The sequence below is a fragment of the Carassius gibelio genome, chromosome B4 (genome assembly GCF_023724105.1).
Source record: "Carassius gibelio isolate Cgi1373 ecotype wild population from Czech Republic chromosome B4, carGib1.2-hapl.c, whole genome shotgun sequence".
NCBI classification, from domain to species: domain Eukaryota; kingdom Metazoa; phylum Chordata; class Actinopteri; order Cypriniformes; family Cyprinidae; genus Carassius; species Carassius gibelio.
In genome coordinates, this window is record NC_068399.1 from 9,727,377 (window position 1) to 9,751,316 (window position 23,940).

The following is a 23,940-nucleotide window of genomic DNA, read 5'->3' on the forward strand; positions in this document are numbered from 1 at the left end:
AATTCCAACAAAGTTTGAAATGCAGAGGAGAATTCTGCGAGAGAATTCTGAGAATTCTGGGAAAGTCATGTGTAAGTCATGAGGTTTTCCCATGTAAATTTTACAGGAACTAAGCATTAACAATTTAACAGCTTTTTCCCATTTTTATACCAATAAAATCAGTCATTTTTTACAGAAAGTACTGTTAATATAAGATATGATTAGTTTCAGGATTAGTACTTAGTTATCACCTAATAATTGTAGTTACTATAATAAATACATATGAACATGAGTAACAGGACTGTCAAATAAAGTGCTACAAACCAATTTATAGTTACATTTTTTTTTTTTTTTTACACTCAAAATGTTTGCTTAGACTGCCTTAGTTTTGCCAGTTGGTTTAATATTTAACATGCAGAGGAATTTGTCTGAGACATAATGTCTACATAATTTTGAGGCCATTATACAAATAAAATCTCAGAAGATGATCTGAAACTGTGCAGAGATAGTCAGTAGAAAGTAATGGCATAGTAATATGATTAAATGAGCTGTTATCACGTTTATGTCTTTGATCATAATGGGCCAATGTAAACAAGAAACTGAAAAGCAGGAGACGATAAGTCAAAATGACCTTTAATTTGGAGCAGCATGGCTCTTGTGCCGTCTTTTTTTCCACACTCATGATGCCCTGGAAACAATATGAATGACAGATAACAGTGCAGAGCGTGTTTACTCCAGGATCATTATGTACAGAATTACATTATTGTTGTGCAAACAGCATTTTTTTTCCAGCGCCCATTAGGCCCATAAGAAAACATCATCTGAGGAGAAAGACCCCTGAGGGTGGAGCTGAGAGTGGATTCAGAAATTGCACCACATTTCCTGCAAGTTGGAAGGCTGTTTAAAAAAAGTTTTCAATAATGAATTAAGAGAAAAATAAAACTATATAATTGTATACTTTTATTTATACATTTTACGCTTTTTGACAAAATAATGGTTTGTCATTTTTTTAATATGCTACCTTTTATACTTTTTATTAAAAATACAACACGTATCATGAAAATCACATTTATTGGCAAACTGGCCATTGAATAGAATAATAAGCTTATAGTTATAATTTAAAAAAATAATTATTTAATTGTGAGTGTGACTCTACAATTTTCATAGTCATGAAAATAAAGAAAACTCTTTGAATGAGAAGGTGTGTCCAAACTTTTGGTCTATAAGTATATATATATATATATATATATATATATATATATATATATATATATATATATATATATATATATATATGTATATTCCTGTGAAATCATGTATTCCTGTATACATGTATAGCAGCCATTCCATTTCAGTGTCTGCTAAATTCTAAAACAGGAACACTATTTATGCTTATTGAAGTACCGATTAGGTGATTACCTCAACTAAATCTTAATTAACAAGGTAAACTATAAAACTACTGTTTTGTTCATAACTATCTTGTAGCAGGACCAGCTTGGATGACAAAAAAAAAAAAACAGTGCCTCAAATGTAATTAGAAGCAAATAATAGCTATTGACCATGCCAAAAGAGTTGAAAAGAAAAATTTTCAGTCAGGAAAAGAAGGGCTAAATTCTGCCTTTTTTTTTTTTTTTTTTTTTTTTTTTTTTGCAAATAAATGCTCTAAATGACAATGTTTATTTGGAATTTAGGGGAAAATGTTATCAGTAGTTTAAAACCAAAATATAAAAGCTGAGAAACTGACAATTTTGCCTTGGTCTCAGATTTTTTCTTTTTCTTTTTTTTCTTTCAGAGCTATATATATTATCCTGGAAGAAGGGAAAAAAATAGATTCTGAAAAAAAAAAATACAAATACATAAAATGAATCAATGAGTATATTTTTAAGGTTTATTATTATTATTATTATTATTTAAATATCATGGTTATGAAAAAGCAAATACACATTAAAATACCACAAGTGTAATTTTTTTATTAATGGTTATTATGAATTATGAATCCTTAAAGTGCATTACAAAAGCCTTTGAGGCTTTGACACCTGAAATCAGGTTACAATCACAAGTTTGATTTGTTTGTGAAATCATGTTAAAAATACAGACACACAAGCACGACATTATTCATATGTGACAAAGAAAACATAAAACTGATCAAATTAAAGTAATAACTGAAATATATTGGACATAATTGCAGTTAGTTTTTGACAAAACAAAATAAAATAGTGATTATTATTTAAACAGATAAACCAAAAGATAAAGCATTGATCTTGGCACAGACAACTTGATAGTTAATGAAGCTGATTCACTTTTAAACATGCTGAAAAGCACAGTTGGCAGAAATGTGTCAGTTTGGCTTGAAACTTAATCATCACACATATCAGCAGCTAATTATTAATTGTGCATATTTAACAATACACACTGAAGGTAATCACATGTAACTAACATTTTCATACATTTGTATGTCAGGTAAACTTAACCTTCAACACTGCATTCACAGCCTGTGACATGTCTGTATGTGAAGTGGGTCAGAGAGTTTTTACTGCAAGTCAGCGTGATTTCTCTCATCTCATAATTTCTCTCCGTACAGCACTGGTGAGTCTGTTCAAGCTGAAGTGTGCCGTTAGTATGAACCCACCTGCAAGACAACACAACAAATAAAAAATGTAGAACTCAGAACTTTTGAATAAATATGTACTGTATTTAAAAGCAAGCAGTACAAATATGTGCACTACTAAATGGGCCCAAAATTTTGGGGCTTTTATATAAGCTAATTACTTGAAGCTGAGCATAAATGCTTCCCCTAATAAATGTTTGTGTAAAAATTTAACTTATACATATTAGACCCCACTGGACCTTATCTTTATTAGAAGTAGACTAATATATATATATATATATTTTATTATATATATAATTATATATATATATTTTTTTTTTTTTTTTACTTTACCTAACTTGATTTGTTAATATTGTCTTTGTCAATAGCTCTCTATATTTTGTATTTTGTCATTATAATTGTCATTATTAATTTCCATAATTTAAGCACATTGTTTAGCTTTGTTTAACAAAGTGTCTCTAAAATAATAAAGACTGATGTAATAAATAAATAATACAATTCTATCTTTTTTATAATAAACAGGCTGATGATGTTAGACTTGCCTGTTGTGTGTCTCACATTGGCCCTCACAAATGGGCAGCTCGACTTCCTGTGTGCAGTCAGCAAGGGTAAGGTTCATTCTCATCAGTCGGGCACTGCATGCAACATTGCCTATGATAAACAGAGCAAAATAAGCAACATACTTAAAAGTGTAAAAAAAAAAAAAGATTTTTTTATAACATTAGAAAGAAAAAAAATAAGTGCCCTTAACTGCTATGTACTTACATAAAAGAATAAGTACAATGTACTTATTGTGTTCATATTGTATTTGCGAAACACATTTGCGGCTATTGAGGTGGGATATGATTAAGATTAGGGACAGGTTTGATGGTATGGGTAGGTTTAAGTGTAATTATAAATGTAATTACAGAAATTGTTTACAGATGTAATTACATGGAGGTATTTGGAATATTAGTACAAACACATGCATGTACACAATAAGTTAATTGTATCAATTTATGAATTTAAATGTAAATACATAATAGTAAAGGCCACCTAAAATAAAGTAGGGCAACTTGTGGTATACTAACACTTATTACACGGCTCTGCGGAATACTTGATTCTGATTGGTCAGTTGCGACATTCTAAGGTATGTTATCCCTCGATAACTTTCGGTAAAAGCTTATAACATCCAGGCTCATCCAGGTAACTGAAGTCGGCGCTGTAATCTTGCCTGGAACAGTGTTTCTTGGTGGAAGCTTTGCGTTTGTTTAGCTAATAAAATATTAAAACTTGATTTAAAATAGTGTACAATTGTTTAATCATGTCATCCTGATCTTGTTTCATACAAACGCAGCTGCTGCCATTTTGCTACGATTTTTATTTTTTTTTGTATGCTGTAATGGATTATAAGAGAACTAACAATCATTTTTGTCTCAAATGTGGTGAAATGTTGTGTAACAAGTGGTTTGCCTAGACCGTTTCCCTTATATGTCCGTCTAGTTTGAACTTGCTGCTTGCTCGCAACTGCTGTTCACAGAAACCTTGCGTTCAAATATTAAAAATTACATCAATATTTTGTGTCTAATTATTTACTTATGTGGCAAGTAGCCGTGTAATAAGCGGGATAATGTATCAATCGGCTGTATCAGTTTGCTTCGCATCGCATCATAACAATGAGCTGTATGTTCATTATCCCTGACTTGTTAGATTTGCTCTGGTCAGAAAAAGAGCATTGAAACATATGCAACTATGCATACAAATCACCGGTTTTGGGTCACGGACAAGACATGCTGCTTACTGGATTTTGTATACTAGAAAAAAAAACTGATATCTTCTGGCAGGATCTGACATCAGGGTCTGGATCTAAAATTTCTGATGTGGAGTCCTTATCTAACACCATAACTGATGACTATACACTAACATTTAAAAGTAGGTGGTCAGTAAGTTCAGTAACAGGAGATGGCACAAATGGTCTGTGTATCATTTCTCTTCTGAGTAGAGCACACTTGGACAGCTTTCAAAGGAGATGGCTGATCTTGCCCTCAAAGATGTGTCAAAATATTTTTTTGGCTGGTGGGCAATACATATCCAGCAGTGGGCCAGGCTGGAGGGGTGTTGCACACCATAGCAGTGTTGCAGATTAATCTTATGAAGGACCTTGGCCAAGACAAGTCAATGGACTGTCTCAGGAGGAGACCTAGAGCTCTGCTGAATCGCAGATCTCCATGCCACCAAGCACATGGCTGACAGGTTGAAGGTAGATTGCATCATGTCATTCCTCTTTCTAATCTGTTGCCCACTTCAGCATAGCTAGAGGCTGCTCCTTTAGAAAGGAAAGGACATGGCATGCGCGCACACACACAGCAGTGACTAGTGAACAAACACACACATACAGAGGGCCGTCCTTTGGGCAGTGCAACTGGTGCAATACAACTGATTTCTGAAGGAGATGATTTCATGTGATACTGAAGACTGGAGACATGGCTAGTGAAAAATCAGCCTTCCTATAACTGTATATATATTAAAATGTTGAAATATACAAAAAATATAAAGTTCTTTTTAAATATAATATTACATTATATTATACTTTAACCTGTGTTTTAATGAATGGGGAAAAAAGAAAATGAATGGAAAAGAGCCCTTCACATTGGTCACTGGAGGAGTGGACAGTTGCCTTGACTTGATACTAACATTGGTCTTGCACATATTGAGGTCACATCAGGTAAGAACTAGACCCCACAAACCAACTAGAGTGGAACATTTGTGTAAACCTACATGAATAGCAGCAATGATGTTCATCCCACACTCGTGAATCCTGGATACACACAGAAACATAATAAATTCACTTTATAGATAACAGAACCAGAAAAAAAAAGATTTATATGCGCAACAAACTTAATTTTGTTTGTAATATTGATGTGTTTTGGTCATTCCCACCTCAGCACATGTTTGCACCGGACACACGGTTTTCTCAACCTCAGTTCCTGTCTGACTACAGCTGAAAGACTCGCAAGGACGTGAAGGGTCTGTCCACCGATCACCCACCTGAATCCACCAGAGTGAGAATACATAATGTATACATGCATTGTTCAATGTATTTTGTGCTAAATTTGTTCTCTTAAAGGGGCCTCTAAAACTATAGAAAACAAACTACTCCCATTGTGAGCAAATATGTGAACTATTTCCTTTACCTTGTAAGTCTTTCCATTGTACTCGCAACTCTTCTCAACTGTAAATAAGCAAAGAAGACATACTCTAAATATATTTTTGCAACACTGGACCTAATGAAATAATAAAATAAAACAGAATATATATTTTTATTCAAAACACCAGTGGCACTCTACACTGTAGAAAGATTGCAACATTACCGCAAATCTGATTGTCACAGCAGTCAGAGACCAGGATGGAGTAGGAGCTGCAGACTGGAGCGGTTTGTCGAGGTTTGGGTATGCATTCTTCTGTTCTAGTCTGGTTATTACATGTGCATATGTGACAGTTTGATTCCCATACTGCTCCCGCCTTATAGAAAGATGAAATATTTCCGTTATGCAGTATTCATAATAAACATCTATTTACAGATATTTTTTAACAGAAGTTTATGGTTTTACTGTTTAATGAACTCTTACCGGCATGGGCTCACCCAATGGCCCTTTGCATGCTGAAAAATAAATATGAAATTATTATGAATTTTGAATAAATATGAAATTGAAAGAAAACTAGGAAAGTATATTTGCAAAGTCAATTTTGCTAAAAAAAAAAAAAAAAACTTTAAAATATAACTGTAACAAAAGTTTTATCACATTGCTCTCAGGATTGGCCTATAAATAAAAAACGTTGTTTTGTAATACTTGATTGAGTTCTTAACTCACTTGAGCATTCAGACACACAGATTTGCTTGTGTTCTCCAGCAAGCATCTTGTCATCTGGACAAAAGCAGCCGGATCTCAGACCAACCACAGAGGTCGCAGGCATGCGAACACTGAAGAGACAATAGAGTGATGGGCGTGAGGTCATACGTGGAACATCACGCCTACCAGCAAACATGCAATCCTAACCATAACCATTCTTCAAAATAAATAAATTCCCAGGTGAAATATGAAACAGGACTTGAACTCTAGAAATGCTTGAATCATTTCAAGTAAAAAATCCTTCTCACCCGCCTCGACAGACATCATTTGGAGACTTTCGACACTCGTTGTAAATCATTCCTTCCGGACATGTGATCTCTAAAAAATGGATATTATTAGAAGACAGCAATGCTTGCATAGTCTACTACTAAAGCATTTTGTTATTGGAGATAACATAAAATCAAATGCACATGGAAACCACAAAGTTTCACTACAACTTACACTACAAAACCAAGCTATGAATTCCACAAATTCACACTTTCGTGAACCACAAAGTATTCATAAAGACTTGCAGGTCTTTGAAATTGTATATACGTAAATTAGTTAGGTTTTGAGATCTTGTTGATATGTTGTAGACATCAGTGTACAAATGTACAGAAATATAAGTGTGCTACTACTATTTTCTGAAACTGTGCTCTCATACTGTTTCCTTACCGCATGAGCCATTGGTAAGGTATCTCCAGTCCACGCAAATACCAATCCTTTTGCACTGTGAAGCTGCATACTCCAGAGAGGAACAGGCACCAACACTACTATTGTATGAACAGTAGTCAAACCGGCAATTTTTCTCTACCAACGTGAGATCGATCCTTTCACCACACTCTGCAAACACCCTGAGTAAAAGATGTTAATACTTATTGTTATAGTCACAATGCAACAAGCCAAGCAAAACTATGACATTTTTGTCATTTCATATATATATATATATATATATTAAAAAAAAAAAAAACTTCCAAAACCCAATGGAAGTTATGCTTATTGACCTCAATGGTTTAAAAAAAAACAACAACAACAGTGACTTACTGATGGTGAAGTAGGTCACATATTGTAGGATTGCAGGTTGGATGAGGTGGAATTGGCGGTAAAGGTGAAGGTGTATGCGGAGGGACACAAGGAACATTGGTGAGCACAGATTTGCAGTAGGGTTTCAGAGGGTCTTCTACAACCCAGTCATATGCAGTCTTATCACAGCAGTTGTCATCTTCAGTAACACTGTTTCTTCGTATACACGACTGCCCACCACAGACACCTGCAAAATCAAGAGCGTTAGTTTATCGCAATCTATTTATGATCTGTGATATCATATGTACCACAAACACATATTGTTTAATGTGCCAGTGACTTTCCGTCAGAAGTTAATTGACTTTAATGACATACCACACTGTCCTTGGGTGTTGTTTTGGAAGTACTCCATTGCTAGGTTGATTAACAGAGTGTTGAAAGGTGAAAGGGAAACATAGGAACGGATAGGCTTGATGTAGATGTAGACCTGGCTATCACTGTTTTCAAACTTGAAGACCTGATCTTCATAAGGTGGTTTTATAATATCCTGGTTCAAAGTACACTGGAAAAAGAAAGAAACAATCTGCTTATCAAAGGAACTATTATCCCAGTGATTCATAGCAATAGACCAGAGTGTGGAGCAAAAAATCTGTTTTATTGTTAGATATTTGCATATTTGTGTTCCTTGAGTGAGCTCATTTTCTTTTATATTGATAAAAAAAGCTGACAGAAAAAGTCAAAAAGTCATAAGTTGCTTATATGTCTATCAGACTGGTCCTGTCTTTTGGCTATAATAAAGATAAATATCTACCCACACTTTATTTCCATACAATTCTATGGTTCTAAGAGACTAAAAGATTTGTAAATTAGTAGAATAGCACATTTGAGATTTTATTATCATTATAAACATACCTTTACTGTAAACTCCTCTGTTACCATAAGTGTGGCAATATTATTCCTGTACTTTAATGTGATTCCCCTAGAACAGGAATTATCAATTTCCTCCACGCAGTAGTAGTTGTCTACAGTAATGCTTAAATTGTGGCGCAGTGCTCGCTCCTCCACTAGAGTGTAGGTGCAGTTATCCATGAAATCGAAAGCGATCCCCTGGAAGGAGATGTAGTGAGGGTCTCCATAAACCTGACACTGGCCTAAAAAGAAACCAGGAAAAATAGACTGAAGTTGATGTTCAAGTAAAATGATACAAACTTTTGTAAAAGAGTTATCCCCATCACTTCTTATTTTCCATTGGCAGGACAAATAGCCACACTACTAACTAGTCCCACTGGTTTCGATGTGTATATTACAAGTCAGTTTACTTACAGTCACACTGCCAGCTCTCACAGCAAGTCTTTTCATCTCTGACCAAAGACTTCTTGTCTCTAGGGCAATCAGTCCTGATTGCGGATGTTGGACAGGTAATGGATTTTACCTCAATCACTCCAGCTTTACAGGTTTTATCAGCACAATCCTCTCTCCAAGTTTCTTCACATAACCAGCTTTGATTTCGCATCACATCTTTGCACTCACACACTAGTTTAAAAAAAAAGACAAATATAGGATCCCAATCAATCAAAATATGTTTCACATATAGTTTAAGACAGAGTTTAAGACATTGAACACATTGTAATTAACAATTAAAGCTTGGAATTTTTTCCATATGTCACTGGCCCTGGGGTTAATTGAATGAGTTTAGTATTATTACCTGGGGTTGTGTGTTCAGTGGTAGGTATTGTAGTACTGAGTACAGATGTCAGAGAAGGGGTTCTAGTTGTAGGACTAGTTGCTGTATGCTTTACTTGAGGTGACTTTGGACTTTGATTGGTGATAGGAGGGCCAGTAAAAATGTCTATATCTAGTGGGAATGAGACAGAAAAAAAGAGTAAGTACAAAATACATTTGTGTGGCAGTTTTTTTTTTTTTACCAAATTCAAAGAGTTTTGTCACTTTGTGTTTGTTATGACATTACTGGTGTTGCACAATTTAATATTTGAAGTGGCTTCCACACCTGTTGTAGACACTGTTGACACTGAAGTGCTATATTTGACTGAAGTAGTAGCATTAATAGTTGGCTGAGTTGCAGTTGTGTATTGTTTTGTTGGTATGGATGGTTGAGTTGAGCTCTCACTTGTTGGTGGATGTGCTGTGTATTGTGTTGTACTTTCTGAGGTGGGTGATTGTGCTGTTGTGGTTGTTGCTTCCACTCGAGTTGTATATGTTTCTGTTGTACTTTCAGTTGTTGATGGAAGTGTTGTGGTTTTGTGTTCTGTTGTGCTCTCAGTTGTTGGTGGTTGTGTTGTACTTGTTTCTTCCTCTGGAGTTGTGTATGTTTCTGTTGTACTTTCAGTTGTTGTTGGAAGTGTTGTGGTTTTGTGTTCTGTTGTGCTCTCAGTTGGTGGTTGTGTTGTACTTGTTTCTTCCTCTGGAGTTGTGTATGTTTCTGATGTACTTTCAGTTGTTGATGGACCTGTTGTTGGTTTGTGTTCTGTTGTGCTCTCAGTTGTTGGTGGTTGTGTTGTGGTTGTTTCTTCCTCCGGAGTTGTATATGTTTCTGTTGTACTTTCAGTTGTTGATGGACCTGTTGTTGGTTTGTGTTCTGTTGTGCTCTCAGTTGTTGGTGGTTGTGTTGTGGTTGTTTCTTCCTCCGGAGTTGTATATGTTTCTGTTGTACTTTCAGTTGTTGATGGACCTGTTGTTGTTTTGTGTTCTGTTGTGCTCTCAGTTGGTGGTTGTGTTGTACTTGTTTCTTCCTCTGGAGTTGTGTATGTTTCTGTTGTACTTTCAGTTGTTGATGGACGTGTTGTGGTTTTGTGTTCTGTTGTGCTCTTAGTCGGTGGTAGTTGTGTTGTACTTGTTTCTTCCTCTGGAGTTGTGTATGTTTCTGTTGTACTTTCAGTTGTTGATGGACCTGTTGTTGGTTTGTGTTCTGTTGTGCTCTCAGTTGTTGGTGGTTGTGTTGTGGTTGTTTCTTCCTCCGGAGTTGTGTATGTTTCTGTTGTACTTTCAGTTGTTGATCGACCTGTTGTTGTTTTGTGTTCTGTTGTGCTCTCAGTTGTTGGTGGTTGTGTTGTGGTTGTTTCTTCCCCCGGAGTTGTGTATGTTTCTGTTGTACTTTCAGTTGTTGATGTAAGTGTTGTGGTTTTGTGTTCTGTTGTGCTCTCAGTTGGTGGTTGTGTTGTACTTGTTCCTTCCTCTGGAGTTGTGTATGTTTCTGATGTACTTTCAGTTGTTGATGGACCTGTTGTTGGTTTGTGTTCTGTTGTGCTCTCAGTTGTTGGTGGTTGTGTTGTGGTTGTTTCTTCCTCTGGAGTTGTGTATGTTTCTGTTGTACTTTCAGTTGTTGATGTAAGTGTTGTGGTTTTGTGTTCTGTTGTGCTCTCAGTTGGTGGTGGTTGTGTTGTGGTTGTTTCTTCTATCGTAGTTGTGTATGTTTTTGTTGTACTTTCAGTTGTTGATGGACGTGTTGTGGTTTTGTGTTCTGTTGTGCTCTCAGTTGGTGGTGGCTGTGTTGTAGTTGTGTCTTTAATTGGAATTGTTGAAGATTCTGTTGTCTTCTCAGTTGTTGTTTTCGTTGTGTATTGTGTTGTTGGTTTTATGTATTGTGTTGTGCTTCGAGTTGTTGGTGGTTGTGTTGTGGCTGTGTGGGTTATTATTGTTGTAGATGGCTGAGCTGTTGATGTGTAATTAACTGTAGTCATAGTTGAAGATGTAGTTGTAGTTGTAGAACTGCAGACTAATTGTCCATCAAGGCATTTACTAAGCAAAATGAATAAAATGTCAATTAATGGTTAGTATATAGTTAACAAATATTTTATATTAAATATCCTTCCAGCACTGAAACAAGAGTTTACAAAATGTCTTACCAGCATTTATAAGAAGTACACATTTCATGAGGAGGTGACAACACTCTATTCATGAAGGTACAAGTGCAATTGTCCAAAGCGGTGCATTTTCCTAGGTTTTTGTCATAATATGGGGTCTCCTCAGGGCATCTTGGGTAGCAACCTGAAATGTCATGCATTGCTTGATGAATGTTTAAATAGTTTCCATGTTTCCAAATTCTAGCAGTACAGATTACCGCAGTGCAGCAGCGAGATCAAGAAACAGGAACAGAAAGAGTAAAAAAATACCTTCAAGTTTTCCTGTAAAGTGGTTATCAGTGCCACAGGTCTTAACCTGGCCACAGGGATTGTAATGCCAGGTGCACTGGCCCACTTCATTGTAATAGTCACAATACACCGCTGTGGAGATGAACAAACACTGTAATCACTTGACTAAATAATTAATAACTCAGGTATGCCTTTACCAGGAAATTCTCATGCTGGGAAAATTCTTATATGTTTTCAAAGTTCAATCCAAAAATAACAATAGAATACAATACGTACGACACAAATCTGGGGTTCTCCAGTTAATGCAGACGTCCTTTGCACTGCATGCCTCTGCGTAAGCTGAGACAGCTGTACAAAAGCCAAGAAACTTTCCCTCAAACTCACAAGAACAGGACTCCAAAACACAGGCTTGGTAATAAGGCTCTGGATCTACCTAGTAGTCAAAAGAATGCAACATTTACTACCTGGTTCGATAAAGGTTCCACCTTTCCTCATGACAAAAAATTAATTGTGATTACACTGTGTACCTGAGCCAACTTTCAAACTCAGAAACAGTTTGATGAACTTGAACAAAGTTCAGAAATGTCTAATGTATAAACAGTGCTTTGTTTAGTTAAAGTCAATTAACCAAGATTAAACATCAGAAACAACATTATTTTATAACTTTTGGCACTGCAAAGTACCTTCAAATGGCAATCTATAAAGGTGTCCGATCTCAGGATCATACATCGCCGCTGGGCCCAGGCTGCACAGTAGGAGTGTCGTTCACAAGGAAATGTTTCATGGGTTACATCTGAGCATGGCGGAGATGCTGTCTTCCAACTATTCCCAAAGTCCAGAACACTGAAAACTTCCGAGGAGCTGCTTGTCAGAAGGTCGTTTGTCACCTTTCCATCAAAGTTCCCACAAAGCCCCAACACTCTGCCCTGATGTTCCACAGTTGAAAGAGAATATTGCATGTCTTCACCATTCAGTAGCAGATGTTTCAAGATCTATATTCCTTGTGGTACCTAAACTATCATTCCTATCAACCTATCATAGTCCTGACATTACAAATCCACTCCTTGCCTAACCTCGCCCCCAAAGAGGTCAGATAGTGACCGTTCTTAGGAATGTTGTTCAAGTCCAAACCTTGGGGCTAAGTTAAATTTAAAGATTGTTGAAAACAAGTTTGGTCAAGGCCAACAAGGATGTTTGTTTCACAACTTTTACTAATGATTTAACCATTGTTGGCCATTTTTATAACATCTGACATTCATAGTGACCTCTCTCCAAAATGTCATCTTTGTATTTAAGAAAAAAATTTAATTTCAATACTTTGTACTAGGTCAATCACAACAATAGTCCTAACCAGGCAGTTTAAAAACAAAATGTTTGCTCCCACTTCAAGCAATTTGCTGAAGCAAAGCAATACGCCATCATTAAGCAAGAGACTGTACAGGAAATAATCTTTACAGCTTGCAACTTTTTGCATGACATCTGATTAGTTCACAGTGTAAATACTGAATATCAATCTTAGACAATAAAATCAATTAAATGTGACTTCTTACTCTCCACCGAGGCTCTAGTTGGATGGTGACCCTAGTATGTTTGTCCCAGATTACAGTGATCCCCAGGCTGGGAACTGAGATAATGATGTAGAGGCCCACAGTTTGGATGGAGTACAGGGGATCTGCCAGCAATGCAACCCCTGTCTGATGAGTCTCAGTTACCTTCATGTCACTCAACATCAGAGTCACTGCACCCTGTCAAACATTAAGCAAATATTTACAATTTCATAACTGAGTGCATTACATTTTTTACTTAATAGAAAGTTAAAATATTGAAAACATCCAACAACAATTAATATATACACAGATGGTAATTTACCAATAGCTCCACTGAGATGGCACGGGAACATGTCAAAGACTCGTCACAACAAGGAACACTCTCAGTTTTGACTGCAAACTTCCCTGTTGAACCAGCGTCCTTATACAAGAAGTATTAGAAGTTAAATATGTTTGCCAATTGTTGAGTACATAAACTAAGTCAGAATCTTTTGGAAAAGATCATTTGTCGCATTGCAACCACTCACCTTCACTAGGGTGTACTGACAGTGGCCATCGAATCTGTACCATTTGGAGTCAAAGGTGTGATACTGCCCATTTCCGAACACCTCACATACTCCTGAACATGCCTCATCTATACAAGACCATTCACCACCTCTACATGTGCTGCGAAACACAAACTTATGTAATTCAAAAGGTGATTTATTTTTTTACTTCATTGTAATTTTGCAGGGCAGGATAACTCCAATTCAATCTTACAATCTTAAAGTTTTCTCAAATGCCATGCACACTTGTGATCGCTTAGAATCTTCAGGTGCCAAGTTTGAAAATATATAGGAACATGTAAGATTTGAGCACTTCAGTGGATGGGAAGATTTTTTGTAAATATCAACTCAATTTTAGTAGACCTGAATATCCACTTACTTCCACAGTCAGGAATAAAGCATATTGAGTATTCTATAAAATATCTTCTTTATTATTCCACAAAAGGAAAACCCTATGGCTTTGGAATGACATTAACATGGGTAAAATATTCTTTTTTAAAATATGTGAACCCAGTTGAAGGCAAGAAGACAGGGTTTTTACCATATTTTACAGTTGGTCTCCACGCTCTGGCCAGTTTCAAACACCTTCCCGCTGAATTCACAGGTGCAGTTTTCAAGGGCCACACAACCACCGTTATGATCTTCGAAAAGGCCATTTGGACAATAACAGCCACTGATACAGCTGTTATCATCACTCTGTGAATATAGATCAGGAGTTTAACTTAGACTCTTGCAGAAAAGTTAACACTATAACACTTGTCAATTTGATAACAGTTGTCAAATTTTAGACAAATACTTACTACAGGTTTGGTCAAGCTTTCACATGTCCTATGGGCAGTGTCCACTGCTATTTGTGCGCAATCCACACAAATCTTTCCCACTGTGCAATCTAGAAAATGGGAATAGAATATTCGGCAATGAATCATGAAATTTCCAAATTTAAATGGTTCACAAGATTAGTAGATATTACATTACTTGAAAATTCAATGGTGGACTACATTAAGCTCAACTACACAATGCTTAGATTTTTAAACCTAGTTTGATGAATTACACATACAACATTATCAAATCAATAACTGCAGGCAAGAAGCATAGATTTTTGTGGATAAGGTGCATTCTGAAACTATTCAAGTCCAGAGGATTTCTTGTCTAATTTTGTGTTAGAAATAAATAATCTATGTTTAGAACTGTCATAGAATTCCACAGAGGCTATTCAGTTTAAATGCATGTATTAAAAGTTGTTGTTTGCACCTTTTCAGTATTCTGTTGTTTAATGTGTTTTTGTTGTTTTTTTCTAAAATATAAGAAGATGATTTCACTTACTGCAAACTTTAGGACAATGAAGTTGTCCATTTTCACACAAGCTGTAATACAAAATGTAAATTTTATACACAGCAAAAGCAAAAAAAAATAATAAAAAAATAACGTAATCAACATAACGTAAACATTTCTTCAAACGGAGTTGTTTTCATCCTTACCATTGGCGTCCACCGATAACCACAGGACCTGGAGGTGTGTCGCCTCCTGGGTGGTGGCAGCTGCACAGCATGCGAGGGCTGCAGGTCACTTGGTTGCTCAGGTGAGAATCTGATGTGCATCCACACCCCTCCACGGGGTCATCCACCACCTCACAGGTCGGATCAGGGCCCGAGAGAGAACGGCAGGTATGGTTACATGCCAATGTGGCATAAGCAAACCTCAGATTGCCCATGCACGAAGGAACTGAAAGCCAGAATGATCATTTGTGGAATGAGTCATACATAGATGTACAAAAATAATGTTGTTACAGTACAATTACACAAATAATGATGAATAAAATGCAAATATATCATTCAAAAAAACAAAGTTTAATTTGGTTAATTGTGCTAAGGTTGCAATTTCAACAACTTTGGGGAGAAAAATTAAGTTGCTATTGTAATGAAAGCTTTTTGTTGTTGATTGTAATAGTCATCTGAGACTGCAGCATGGACACCTCCAGAAATACAATTTAACATCCCTGAAATTCATTGCATAATTTTCACATTGAATAAAAGCTTGTCACTCACTGCAGTTTGTTTCTGATCTCCAGTCCCCAACAATGATTCCCTGTGTTGCACAGGCTTTTGCGTAGTTGCCGAAGGAGACACATAAACAGTCCTGTAATCCAGCCGAGCACTGACAGGTTCTTTTTATACAAGCCTAAAAAGAATCAGAAACAGATTAATCCCAAGAAAATAATAAAGAATTACAAAATGATCAACTGTGTTAATAGACAAGAATATATCCTTGCCTCGACAAAGGGTGAAACGGGTACGTAATCATGACACACAGCAAACACCCCTTCTGGATCTTTCAGTTGGTCACAGTTCTCCTCAGCAAATATCTCTACAAATGGAATGAATATAAGTGGTTGTCTTGGGAAATAATTTCAGTTTTCCATTATGAAATTCTAGATGGTGCAATCCAATAAGTTCCAACTCAATATTATATAATGACAGTCACATGGCACAGCTGATTGGTTATTTTTGCATCAGCAGCCAATGAGCTTGTTGCTCAACTTTCAAATACTCTGGTAATGTTTGCTATAGCAGTTGCAGCATGCTTCATAAATCCTTCTCCTTCCCCAGCTCCACCTGTATAGATCTGCTATATAGTGAAGAAGATCTGTTCCGCCAAGACCAAATACATTTACACTGTCTCGTACATTTCCATGCTAAACTCTACAAGAGCTGTTATTACAGAACTTTAACATGGTTAAGCAGTTGGACTTTATGACACTTACCATTGTCAGTGTTGATGCATCCAGTAATTGGGGTACAAGTGCCCATTGACCAGGACTGGGTAAAAAGCTGAACAGAACTTTCTATGATGCCACTAAAAGTAGTGAAGTCATCGCCTGAGTCATTATTAAAAGTTCCACAAAGACCTATAATAAAGACACTTGCTTTAATAAAAAAATTAAAAATTGATTGAATTCTATGTATAATTTCATTTTGTTAAAATGTTGTATATGAAGGTTGGATTGTATGAATATAGATTATTCAAACCTTTAGTGTTTACAGTTGGTGGTAAATTCAAATATATTTGAATTTCTGGAGAGACTTGAACTTGCATTTTCAGGCCAAATGAAGTTTGAACTTGAACAAACATTGAAGATTGCCAAAAGACTGTGGTAGATTCTAAAAAAAAGGCCAAAAAACAAAGCAATTTTGTAAAGCTACTGTGAATGTTTCCAATTTTGTCAAGCTAATATAAATATTTCAAACATATTCATCTTAATGCGACAAATTCCAAAAGAGCTTACCAGTCTGTGATAAGTCACTGATTTCTATGTTGTTCAATTGTATGCTGTTTGCAGAGAAGGTATATCTTTCCTGAAATTAAATTTACTCACAGTCAGTTTATAGGGGAAGTCACGTCCGAATGTGGTATTGAAATTTTATCATCAAATGTTTGAAATCATACTATGTATGTGCAGTTAAATGCAAGTTACACAGAGTCAGCAAAATGCATACAAAAAGCCTACATTTTGATAAGGAAAATAGACAAACCTGGTTGATATTAAGATATGCCTTTTCTATGACAACACCACGTCCGGAATATTGAATGTTCAATGTCCAGTTAAGCCCCTGGGTGACATACCAAACACTTTAATGTCAGAAAATCATCAAATATCACTTTGCAAGAAAAAAAGAAATAAAAATGCTATATCCCATTTCAGTTACCATTGCAGCCACAAAGGTGCATTTGTCTAGCACAGAATACTGTTTGCCATCAAATGTAGTGATGAACTGGCCCTCAATAATACACTTAGCTGGACATGTGTTTGCAGAACATGCCCAGTTTCCTCTGATGCAGGTACTGTTAGGATAAAAACAACAAAAATATCAAAAGCGGGTTTCAAAATTTCATTTTTTACCGATTATTTTCACATCTCACAATATTTACTTACAAGCTTGTTTAATAATATGGTCTTGTAACCAAAACAGTAACACTTTAATAAAAATAACTGGTCACACTTAATTTTAGTATCTAATTATTGCCATTATCAAACCATTAATTGTGGCTTTTGCCTTAATAAACTCATAATTTGCTGACTCATTAATAGTTTTCCAAACGTATCCTGTCCAATCATCCTACTACATGTCCGATCTCTTCTCCAGTCATACTTTCACTTACTCACATTATCAACTCCTCTCTTCACTTTGGAACATTTCCCTCAGCATTTAAGGAGGCTCAGGTAAGCCCACTGCTTAAGAAACCATCTCTAAATCTAGCACTTCTAGAAAACTAAAGACCGGTATCCCTTCTTCTATTCATTGCAAAGACACTTGAGTGAGCTGTGTTCAACCAGCTCTCTATGTTCCTTGTACAGAACAACCTCCTGGACAGCAACCAATCTGGATTCAAAAGTTGCCACTCAACTGAGACTGCCCTGCTCTCAGTTACTGAAGCCCTGTGACTGGCAAGAGCAGCTTCCAGATCCTCAGTACTCATCTTGCTGGATCTGTCTGCTGCTTTTGACACTGCGAATCACCAGATTCTCCTGTCCACCCTCAGAAAGATGGGCATCTCTGGAACCGCACTCCTGTGGTTTAAGTCCTATCTCTCCGATAGATCCTTCAGGTTGTCTTGGTGGGGTGATGTTTCTAAGTCACAACAACTTGCTACTGGGGTTCCTCAAGGCTCAGTACTTGGAACACTCTTCTTCTCCATCTACATGACGTCATTAGGTTCTGTCATTCAGAAGCATGGCTTTTCTTATGACACTCAACTCCACTTATCATTCCTACCAGACGACCCAACTGTAGTTGCTCGCGTTACAGCCTGTCTGAATGACATTTCGAGCTAGATGAATGACCATCACCTTCAGCTCAACCTTACTAAAACAGAACTGCCAGTGGTGCAAGCTAACCCATCATTTCATTACAACTACTCTATACAGCAGGGTTCGTCAACCATAACTCCTTTCAGGACAAGCCAGAAAACTAGGAGCTGTGATGGATCATCAGTTAAGCTTCACAGACCACATTGCTACAACTACCCGGCCCTGCAGATTTGCCTTATACAACATTAGAAAGATTAGACCCTTCCTGGCAGAGCAAACCACCTTAGTTCTTGTCCAAGCTCTTGTTCTCTCCAGACTGGACTATTGTAATGCTCTCCTGGCAAGCCTTCCTGCATGTACAAGCAAGCCTCTGCAACTGATCCAGAATGCAGCAGCGAGGGTTGTCTTCAATGAGCCAAAAAAAGCTCACGTTACTCCTGTCCTCATCAAATTCAAGGTACTTATGCTTGCCTACAAGATGACCACTGACACAGCTTCAACATGCTTAAACTCATTATTTCAATCCTATGTGACTTCCAGAAGTTTGCGCTCTGCAAGTGAACGACGCCTTGTGGTGCCATCCCAAAGAAGTCTCACTAACCTTTTCCTGGACTTTGCCCAGCTGGTGGAATGACCTCCCAATCTCAATTCGAACAGGTGAGTCTTCTCATTTTCAAAAAGCATCTAAAGACTCCAGCAGTTAACCAACTAATACTAGCACTTAGCTTTTCTTTTCTTGTCTTTGATATTCTTTATAAAAAAAATTAATAAAAAAAAAACGGTTATGCATTCTGTACTAGACTAACTGAGACTTGTCATGGCACTTGTATACTGTTGTTGTTCTCTTGTTGATCTGATTGCTTCTATTGTTCTCATTTGTAAGTCGATTTGGATAAAAGCATCTGTTATTATTAAATGTAAATGTAGTTAGTAAGGTAGTTGTTAAGTTTAGGTATTGGGTAAGATATGGAATGTAGAACATGGTCATGCAACTAGTCAATAGTGAGAATTGGGTCCATATACTAAAGTGTTACCAAAATGTCTTACCAGGTCTGGCACTTTGTTTTGCGTTCCTGCCTTGGTGCATACATTATCTTTGCATGCACACATGAACATTCCTCCACATAGATGGAATGGTAACCATCAATGCGATCATTCAAGACCTTTCCTAAGATTATGAGACAGAGAAAATGTTATAAATAGTATAGATATTAATGAAATAAAACAATATTTTCTTATTTGACGTATCATTGATGGAGTTAAATATTTTAGATCAGAGGTTATTCAGTAAAGTAGAATAAAATTTCCCTTTTTACTGCTAATCAAGGACCAACCTTCAGCAGGCAGGCAGGTGCTGGTAAGTTCCGTGGTGTGATTCTGTGGGTTGCTGCAGGTTGGCGGGAAAGCAGGACCCATCTCTACATAATGCAGGTCTCCAGGACATTGAGGTTGGGCTGCAAACAAGATTAATTATTAGTATTACTAGTAAAACTGTAAAGTGTATATGTGTAAAAAATGAATATGAGAACTTTTCTGATTGACTTGTTATAAACTGTGGATCTTACAGCAGCTGCTTTTTGATCTCCACACTGACCACACTGGACTGGAGCTCCCGCAAATAAGCGAGAGCTCTTTAAAAAAGGAGCAGTTTGATTCCTTATGCCATAATCCATTCATATTTTTGTAGCACAGCTTCAGGTAGGTTTGATATTTAGCAGCCAGACATTCGTAAGCATGGGAAAAAACACTTTGACACACCTAAAGAAACAGATATGCTTAGTAGGCATTCAACGGATATGATAACATTTTATTTGAGCCTGGTATAGATTTATTACTTAAAGTATTTTTATATTGTGTAATCCATTGCATACATCACAAACATAACAAAAGTAAATTATTTTAGAAATATCTTGATAATGCATTATATATGCTATACTGTATATATATATATATATATATATATATATATATATATATATATATATATATATATATTAATTAAAAGCCCATGCTACGTGTACTGTATTAACCTAACTGAGACTTGTTATAGCACTTATATATCATTGCTCTTTTTGTTGTTTTTGATTGCTTCCACTGTCCTTATTTGTAAGTCGCTTTGGATAAAAGCATCTGCTAAATGAATAAATGTAAATGTAATGTAATGTAATATATTTATATATATATATATATATATATATATATATATATATGTACATGTACATATTGTGCAGAAACTCACTGAGTTTGCCTGCGCAACAGAATCTTGTGTCAGGCATTGGCCATCAGAGAAGACATTGGTGGATATCAGCTGCTGCATAGTTTCTATGAACAAAATATTGATGTTAAAACACCACCAGAAAGTATTAAAATATTATATCATAAAACTGATTGTTTAATCACACTAACCTGAGCTGTTCTTGTAACCACAAAGTCCACTCATACCCTCCACTAAATCCTGGTTTAGCTGAATCTGTAAGAGATGTGCTTAAAGATTACATAAAGTTCGGTCGGTGTTGCTATAGTATAGTAATCACATATTTTTATTCAGTTGGTCAAATCAACAATGGTACATTAAAATTGTATAATCTTGCGGACCATTGTCTTTAATGGTAACTCACCCAAAGTGAACTGGCACCATTATCTACACTGTACCATGTGACAGACAATGGCAAAACTTTGCTTTGGAGCCTGGTATAGATTCCATAATGAAACACGCGCTGATATGTGTGGTCGTACGGAAGGGAAATTCTGTGAAAACAGTGACAAATATTCTGTGTGGATATATTAACAAGGAACTTTTTTCTATCAATAAATACTAATCAGTAAATCTATGTACATGCTACAACATGGTATATTGAATGAAGTGGTATAAATATAAAATAAACAAAATGTATTTGCTATATTAAAGGCATGTTTAACCTAACAAAATCCCCATTCAGTAAATCTGTGATTTTAATTCTAAGCAAAATAATTGATTTGATCAATTAAACATATTATGTAAAGAAGGAAATATAACGGAGTGCTGGTTTTTAATAGCACACAAAGCTGCTGTTATAATGAAATGTTATTACACTGCTATAACATAATAATTACAACTTTATAAGCTCTTTTGAGAACATGAACAACCCTTTTCAGAACTTTTATACAACAAAAATCGAAATATTGGTCACAAATTTGTGATTTATAAATCCCATACCTGCTGCCTTCCACTGACACGGTGTTATTGTGAACGAGAGTCGTGACTTTATTCACAATGATCTCCACTCTGTCCATCAGGCCATTCGGTCCACGCTGGACGATGATATGACAGTCCACTCCAGCATGACTGAAGCGTGTAAGCGTTACAGGACATGTGGTCTTCAGATGAAATGCAGTTTGGTTGAATGTATAAAATATGCCGCTGCCATATGTCTTACATACATCTGAAATAAGACCCAAATAAATAAGATCAAAGTGGATAACAGCTTTCTTTATTTCTTGCTTGCTTGTTTTCTTTCTTTAACATGCATGTCTCAAAATGAAAAAAAAAAAATCTAATTTCCCAGTCATATTGGACATTGGACATGCTATTTATATAACTGGAATTGATCAATTATGTATTCAAGGAGACAAAATGCAATACTTTCTTACTTTGAGCAGTAAACGCAGAATGAATGTGGCCTGCAGATAAAAAGCCGAAAAAGTTAAACAAGATCCAATTACATTTCTTCATTTAAAAAAAAAGGAAAAATAAAAGAATTATTGTAATATTTAAATCTTGCCATAAACACAACATAACAGTTAGAATTAAAACGATAAAAAAATAAAATATGGATGATGAATAATATTAAATAAATAATAGTCAATGTAATAAATGGTTTACATTCAAGGTTAAAATTAATTATACATCATTAAATTCAATAATATAAATAATTTATTCAAGTTATATAAAATCAGCTAACCTGAGAATACAATAATTATTCCTAAAAGTGTTGCCTCTCGTAGAGCCATTCTGTCCAATGAATCATCTGCTCACAGCTTCAGAACTGCATCAGGACTACAAAACTTCTTCTCGCAGCCCTTTTATCATGAGATCTACTTCACTAATTTGAATAACATGAGGAAACAGCCACTATTAAACATTGACTAAATTCTATAACTAATAAGGGGGTTATGGAACACAAAAGCTAACAAAGGTTTTTTTTAATGTGCTCACTTTAGACAACTGTGAAGAATATCCAAAGATTAATGTTGGTAATCCCTTAATTAGGCAATGCTTTGTTGTTTACCTGTAATGGTGTTTAGGTCGTATTCTGTTAGACATTGTTCATTGTTCTGTTCTGTGAACAGGTGGATTTGATTTCAGGAACAGGAATACTGTTAGCTCCCTGATGAGAATACGATCTCAACACTCAAGTCATGGAAAAAGCAAATCACCTTTCAAAAGGACATATGTAACTCTAATCTCAAAACTGTATATTCATTGATGTATATTTCCATACTAACATCATCAAAACTGCTTTAAGAAAATATTTTTAGAGAAAGAAAGAGAGAAGAAAACACAGGTTGCATTGTAGTCTTGCGCAATAACAAATAGAATATACACATAATTTACAACCTTTTAGCTGGAAGGTCTTCTATATACTTTACTCTTTTATAAAAAAAAAAAAAAAAGTCTTTCCCCAAATAGGTGAATGATTACATCCTTCTGCTCCAGGATAAAAAACAATTATGCATGTACATGCCAAGAACCAGAAGAAAAAAAATCATTATAGCAACATGACTATTAAATTGTGTTAGAGGGTTAATATTAGATAAATATTACCTAAACAGATAAAGCTGGTTAAGAACATCCTTCAGAAGTGCTCAGGACAGCGTTTAATTGTATTATTATGTATGTAAAATGAAAATAAGAAAAGAAGTTAAATAATAATTATAATAATAATACAATATCAAAAGCTAGACATATTTTTTATGGAGGTATTTAATTGTTATGTTATTTAATCATGTTGTAAATAAAGCAAAAGAGAATATATTTTTTCAAAGTTTTTTAAAGGCTTTTTCAGTCTTTTACTTTATAAATTCATATTCAATTCATTGTGTTATTTGTGTTAATTTGCAATTAATTGAGAAACCAAATAGCAATTTCTAGATTGAAACAGTTCCAAAATAAATACATACATAAAAATACAAAAAAATCAGTGTACTTTTTTAATTTTTATGTTGTGCAATTATACAAAACGTCTGTGTGCTTGTTTATGCTAAATCATGGCGACCAAATATCCCCACAAGGATAGTAAAACTTTTTGACATTGTGGGGACCGTCCTCTTTATCTGAAAGTGTAATAATGCAAACAGCTTTTCTGTAACAGGTAGGTTTAGGATTAGGGGTGTGTTAGGGGATAGAAAATATTGTTTGGTCAGTATAAAAGTAATAGAAGTCTATGGAAAGTCCCCACAAAGAAACCTAACGT

At 35.6% G+C, this 23,940-nt stretch overlaps 2 protein-coding genes across 27 annotated transcripts in view; both read right to left on the minus strand.

The window, feature by feature from the left end:
- LOC127956757 (solute carrier organic anion transporter family member 1C1) overlaps positions 1 to 640 on the minus strand; it is a 46,638-nt gene extending 45,998 nt beyond the window's left edge. The window contains exon 1 of the mRNA XM_052554939.1: positions 611 to 640. The gene's annotated coding sequence lies outside the window, so the exon portion shown is untranslated. The remainder of the gene's footprint in view (positions 1 to 610) is intronic.
- Positions 641 to 1,887: 1,247 nt separating this feature from the next.
- Positions 1,888 to 22,549, minus strand: LOC127956925 (mucin-2). 26 transcript variants are annotated; one of them, XM_052555240.1, is made up of 45 exons: positions 22,429 to 22,549; positions 22,118 to 22,147; positions 21,684 to 21,909; positions 21,106 to 21,235; positions 20,894 to 20,957; positions 20,727 to 20,809; positions 20,053 to 20,245; positions 19,822 to 19,941; positions 19,535 to 19,655; positions 17,385 to 17,520; positions 17,211 to 17,288; positions 16,964 to 17,033; positions 16,707 to 16,838; positions 16,442 to 16,585; positions 15,950 to 16,044; positions 15,726 to 15,858; positions 15,159 to 15,402; positions 15,004 to 15,044; positions 14,481 to 14,569; positions 14,222 to 14,376; positions 13,663 to 13,801; positions 13,458 to 13,556; positions 13,139 to 13,333; positions 12,272 to 12,514; positions 11,865 to 12,021; positions 11,610 to 11,720; positions 11,343 to 11,484; positions 10,940 to 11,235; positions 10,388 to 10,498; positions 9,488 to 9,946; positions 9,185 to 9,334; positions 8,803 to 9,012; positions 8,392 to 8,630; positions 7,855 to 8,041; positions 7,501 to 7,726; positions 7,132 to 7,310; positions 6,726 to 6,795; positions 6,439 to 6,548; positions 6,196 to 6,227; positions 5,938 to 6,088; positions 5,761 to 5,798; positions 5,507 to 5,614; positions 5,345 to 5,384; positions 3,130 to 3,238; positions 1,889 to 2,608 (listed from the first exon to the last, which is right to left on the minus strand). In XM_052555240.1, exons 1-45 carry the CDS (start codon positions 22,475 to 22,477, stop codon positions 2,446 to 2,448), a joined length of 6,297 nt encoding a protein of 2,098 aa, XP_052411200.1. In that variant the 5' UTR covers positions 22,478 to 22,549; the 3' UTR covers positions 1,889 to 2,445. The 26 variants fall into 26 exon arrangements, with proteins under 26 accessions (XP_052411181.1, XP_052411200.1, XP_052411197.1 ...); XM_052555237.1 differs by having other exon boundaries at positions 9,488 to 10,057; XM_052555233.1 differs by having other exon boundaries at positions 9,488 to 10,168.
- Positions 22,550 to 23,940: the final 1,391 nt, after the last annotated feature.

What these genes read in the sequence shown, in the direction of transcription:
- LOC127956925 (XM_052555214.1), bottom strand. Translation starts at nt 22,477, where the DNA reads ATGGCTCTACGAGAGGCAACACTTTTAGGAATAATTATTGTATTCTCA. An exon ending in GTCAGTACACCCTAGTGAAG is followed by an intron (nt 13,557 to 13,662) that starts GTGAGTGGTTGC and finishes TTCTTGTATAAG; the next exon opens with GACGCTGGTTCAACAGGGAA. An exon ending in GTCAACAGTGTCTACAACAG is followed by an intron (nt 9,335 to 9,487) that starts GTGTGGAAGCCA and finishes CATTCCCACTAG; the next exon opens with ATATAGACATTTTTACTGGC.